At 30.9% G+C, this 4,950-nt stretch overlaps 1 protein-coding gene across 1 annotated transcript; it reads left to right on the forward strand.

Annotated features, from left to right (window-relative positions):
- Positions 1-2,753: 2,753 nt before the first annotated feature.
- LOC111371755 lies at positions 2,754-4,677 on the forward strand. Its single transcript, XM_022993895.1, has 3 exons — positions 2,754-3,047; positions 3,907-4,057; positions 4,164-4,677. The coding sequence occupies exons 1-3, from the start codon at positions 2,925-2,927 to the stop codon at positions 4,280-4,282; spliced, it is 393 nt and encodes a 130-aa protein (XP_022849663.1). The 5' UTR covers positions 2,754-2,924; the 3' UTR covers positions 4,283-4,677.
- Positions 4,678-4,950: the final 273 nt, after the last annotated feature.

Below are 4,950 nucleotides of genomic sequence, written 5' to 3' on the forward strand. Positions count from 1 at the left end.
CCTCCAATGTTGCAACTATCATCACCTCAAACTAAGCCCCAAACGATACCTCCACATGTCACAGATGCCATCGTTACCTACCCTCGTAAACTGCCAAAACTCAAAGATTCATCTCCTTCAATGCTTCTTCATCTCATCCAATTCCTAAAAATCCACAATTTACTTAGAACCAATTAATAAATTCTTTATCCATTCAGAGTCAATTCAGTAATTACAACTGCAATAGTGTAACTCTCTCTCATTTTTAATATTCATATGCACTCGCTAATTCTCATTTGGTCACATTTCACTGTAGGAGGGGTTGGGTGCAACACCGTGTCCTAGGTACTCAAAATCCTAGCCCTAGATCTCCTAATACACTCATACGTATAAAAATATGTTTATCTTTTGTTCACTTGTAACTCTACGTGGTTATCTTTAATAATGAAATTTTCCATTTTCTTCTATGATGTTTTCAATTTGGATTTTTGGGGCACTACGGCAATTGTACATTGTAATTGCTTCGTTAATAGGTTTTGATATTTTTTTGTTGTTGATAAATCGATTTCTGTGAAAATATTTTTTGGTTAGGGTTTAGGGTTTGGGTATGTGGAGACGGTAGTGTTAGATTGGGTGAGGCGATGGCGGTGGTTTTTCGCCTTTAATTTTGGGATAAGGGGTTGGATGCGTGGTTTTGGTTGATTTTTGTTTTTGTTTTTTTAAATTTTGATTTAATCATTATAATTTTTTTTTTTTTGTGAAAATATGTAAATTTACAATTTTATCCTTTTTAAAAGTGGTCAAAATCCTTTGTTGTGGTCAACAAATAGTCAAATAGATACAAACATCAGTTTGTCCCTTTGGTGCGACTTTCTCAGATATTTGAGTTTGTGAATAGCACAAACTAAACATTTGGATGAAGTCTACAAAAGAAGAAAGATTTGGACCATGCCACAATTCTCACTTTATAGAAAATTAAAAGTAACTTCTATTACCTAGTTAAAGTTAAGCTTTAACTTCAATCAAACATTTAAATTTACTATTTGGCCTACATTTCTCTAAAAATTTATTTTCAATTACACATTCTTTCATAAAATAATTTTATGCCTAAATTCAAAAAAAAATCTTATTTTTTAACTATATATTCTCCGGAAAAAATCACTATTCTAAAATATATTTTTCACAGAAAATGAGGCTCATGTTAGAGGTCATTATTATCCACACATTTCATGGGCGTCACCAGTATTCCTCATAAAAAGTTACTAAGGCCATGTTTGATATGGAAGATTTTCCATGAAAAATGGAAAAAAAATTTCATTTTCCAACTTTTTGCTTGCTTGATATCATAAATTTTCCATGGAATTCATTTTCCCCCTCCCCCCACATGACCTTCTTTTGCTTAAATTGGTTTGGTGAGAAAATGGGTTTCCCACCTTTTTTTTGTTATTTTTTTTATATTTGCAATGGAAATAAATTCTATCCACGATTGTAAAAAGATCTATCCATTTAATTGATAATTTTTATAAAAAAATAAAGCCAAACGAACACCAAAAGATCCAAAATTTCAATATTTTCTAGGTGAAAAATTATGTCAATCAAATATATTTAATTGACAATTTTCAATAAATTAAATTTTAGACAATTCAATTTCCTGAAATTTGTTTTCTTTTTATCCAAATTTCATTCTTGCAATCAAATCAATCCTAAAATCTTTCTTGAATGAAAGCCTCATATTTTCAAGAAGGAGGCCACATTCGCTGCAATCGAAAGCCTAAGGGCTAATTCCAACAATGATCACTAAATTTTCTTGAAAATTTCAAATTGTCCTTGAATTATTTTATTTGCAGTAATTGTTACTCAATAACTATTAAAAAAAAAAAAACCCCTACTCAGCATCTTAAAAGCTAAACTGATCTCAAGTGGCTTTGAATTTTGGTGATCAATAAATCGAAGAGTTAGAAATAATGTTCAATTTGTATCATTCGGATGAGAAAATTAGATCATGATGTGATTATATCTATAATATATTATCAAGTAAGAAGCATTTTTTGTATTATTTTAACTTTACTATAATTCAATTATTTCAATAATATCTTATTCTTCATTTTTCAATATGTAATAAATATTACAAAATTATTGTAATTGATGAATTTTATGCAATTAATTAACATCACATTAATCTATTCTCATTGAATCTTTATTTGATAAATCGTGATCTACATGAATCTAGTGTTATTATAGATAAATTTATTTCTATTCAATTATGTAGGAATTTTAATGGTTGTTTAAATTAATGTATTAGCAATTAATTCTTATATAGCAAATGTAGTATAAAAAGTTGCTCTTTTGTAATATTTTATCATCAAAAAAATTTGAATCATAGAAGTTGAGTTTTGATAGTACAATTTATTCATTTAAATTTCTATCATATATATATATATATATATATATATATTTTAATTTATTTGACACTCATTAAATCCTTCCAACAAATTGTACCAAATACTACTTTTATAACACTTATAAAGTATTTCAGAATAACGCGCAATGCATTTTCAACTTTAAATAGTATTATACAAATGTGACTTTAAATTAAAATTATATTTTTGATCAATTTTAATAAATTTTGCGATTATACATGATATGACGGATTAGTTAATGCCATTTGTGTCTATGTTAGCATTTAACGGTACCACGTAAAAACAGTTGTTAACATTTCTCGTCGAGTGATTATTAGTGTAATTATTAAAAACCTTAGTGATCAATACTGTAAGAAAAATACTTCAATTACCATTTTGAAATTTTCGACAAAGTTATAGCAGTTGTTGCTGAAAGCCTGAAATTTAAGTGCTACAAATTCTTCCTCCCCTATTTTGCTGCTTACGTTGATGTCGAAAAATTGGAATCAATCGATTCAAATTGGTGAGAATTGAAGAAGAAGAATAATGGGCTATCTCCTAAGGGTGAGATTTGCGTCGTTCTTCACCAGCGCTGCGTTGGCATCTGCGGCGGGGCTCTATTTTCTTCACAAGGATTATAAAATAGCTCACCACGCCATCTTTCAACAGGTCCGATATACCTTTTCATTTTTAAATTGATTTTATGTTTTTATTACGTCTAAATACTTAAATATGGTTTATGTGGGTCTGTATGCATGTAATTATTTTTTGGAATTGGAATTTAGGAAAAGGGTGCTTATAATAAGTACGGATTGTGGTTAATTAAGAAGGGTTGAGAAAAGATTGGATCTTTTTTGGTTTTAATTGGATGAATTTGAAAATGTGGATATGGATTTTGCCTAGAGACCTTTACACAGTAGATTGAATTTGTAGTCATGTTTTCAAATGGCTCGACAGAATTAGGGTTCTTCTTTCATTGGGGTCGGTGTGCATTAATTTTGATTCTAGGCTTGGGATTCCCTGTTTAGTAATTACAACATAGTGCTAGGTTTGAGATGGAATGATATTTTTGAACTTGAAAGGGAGTTCTGTTGGCTGGAAAAAGAGTAAAGGAAAACTGACCTGGGATAGAGATATCGATATATTCATTTCTTGGCTTCTAGTTATAAATATTCCAAGTTAATTGCTCAAGCCCTTGTACCTAAAGTGAAATGGATAATGAGTTCATAGGGTTTAACATATTTTCCATTAGGTGATTGTACTCTGTCACGTGTCCTAATATGGTTAAGATATTAGCAGTCTATAAATGAATATGTAAGAATTAAGGGTTGTGAATAGTTGAGATAATGTCATTGCCTAATCAAGGATTCTCTTGTATTCTTTGCATGTTATAAGTAAAGAATCGTTCTCGAACTTGTCATCAATATCCAAAATAGCCCCCCAAAACTTAAGGCACATCTTTTCTTTGGTATCATCGTAAATTCATTACCAAACTCATTAGCTAATTACTGTGCAACAAACCCACCAGGAAATTCATCATGGGAGGCTTTATGAAGATTATTCTAAATTTTTGCTATATTTATTTTGGTTACGAGAGCTTCAAGATCCCAACTTCTCACATGCATCATATTGGAAGACGTTGGATATTCTATATTTTTGGGGAGAGCAACAAGCCTACGGTGATCTTAAATATAAGCATTATGATTTATTCATACAATTCTTGGACACTGTTAATATATAGTGAACTTGAAAAACGAAAAACCTTTAATCCTTCCAACATTTCAGACTGTCATGAGCAGCAGAAACTAATGGGTTTGTGCAGTATGTGCCAAATCGACCTTAGCCTCATGGCCAGTTGTGTTGGGGGTGGGGTTTGGTTTGGCACCAAAATTCTTGCACTCTGAACAGAAGAGCTCAATTTTTCATCTTGATTCGAGGGATATTTTGTCACTGCCTATGGGGAAGGTTCCTCTTCTCTGTCTGCCTGGAAGTTCGCTGAACACACACAGATAGAATCGAATCATTTGAGTAAAAGATGTATGCTTTCTGCATAGAATTTAGAGTCTCAGACAGTCTATAAATTTGAGGTATTTATGCTAGAAATTTTTTTATGCTTTGAGGAATGTTTCCCCTGGTGTTCTGAGGCATAAACCAAACACTGATCATGGGGCAAGAACATTGTGTTTTCAAAATGGTTTATCGCTATGTTTGAAGTTAATTGTGCAAAACTTCCTCACCTTTCACTTTTCCCTCCTTTTTTTTTTTTAGCATTTTTATCCCTATTTACACCTTTCATTGTGAAAATCATCATTTTCACCTATTTTCTCAATAAAAAGTTGTAAAATGACAAATATACCCTTCCATTTAAGTAAAACAAAAAGAAAAGAAAAGAAAAAATAAAGAACTAATTACAATTATAATTCCAAATTTTCAAAAAATTATAAATGAGTCCCAAATAAACAATTAAAAATCAAAACTTAAAACATAAAAATCAGACAATTCAACTGGAATCGGACCGGATAGTTGATTGGAGCCCAAATAAAGCGTCTCGAGCCCTCCCAAATTTCCCAAG

The sequence above is a fragment of the Olea europaea genome, chromosome 22 (genome assembly GCF_002742605.1).
Source record: "Olea europaea var. sylvestris chromosome 22, O_europaea_v1, whole genome shotgun sequence".
Classification (NCBI taxonomy): domain Eukaryota; kingdom Viridiplantae; phylum Streptophyta; class Magnoliopsida; order Lamiales; family Oleaceae; genus Olea; species Olea europaea.

Excerpts from the sequence above, each read along its gene's own strand:
- LOC111371755 (XM_022993895.1), top strand. The coding sequence starts at position 2,925 with ATGGGCTATCTCCTAAGGGTGAGATTTGCGTCGTTCTTCACCAGCGCT. Across the intron at positions 3,048-3,906 it reads ACCACGCCATCTTTCAACAG|GAAATTCATCATGGGAGGCT; the intron begins GTCCGATATACC and ends CAAACCCACCAG. Across the intron at positions 4,058-4,163 it reads GGGAGAGCAACAAGCCTACG|ACTGTCATGAGCAGCAGAAA; the intron begins GTGATCTTAAAT and ends CCAACATTTCAG.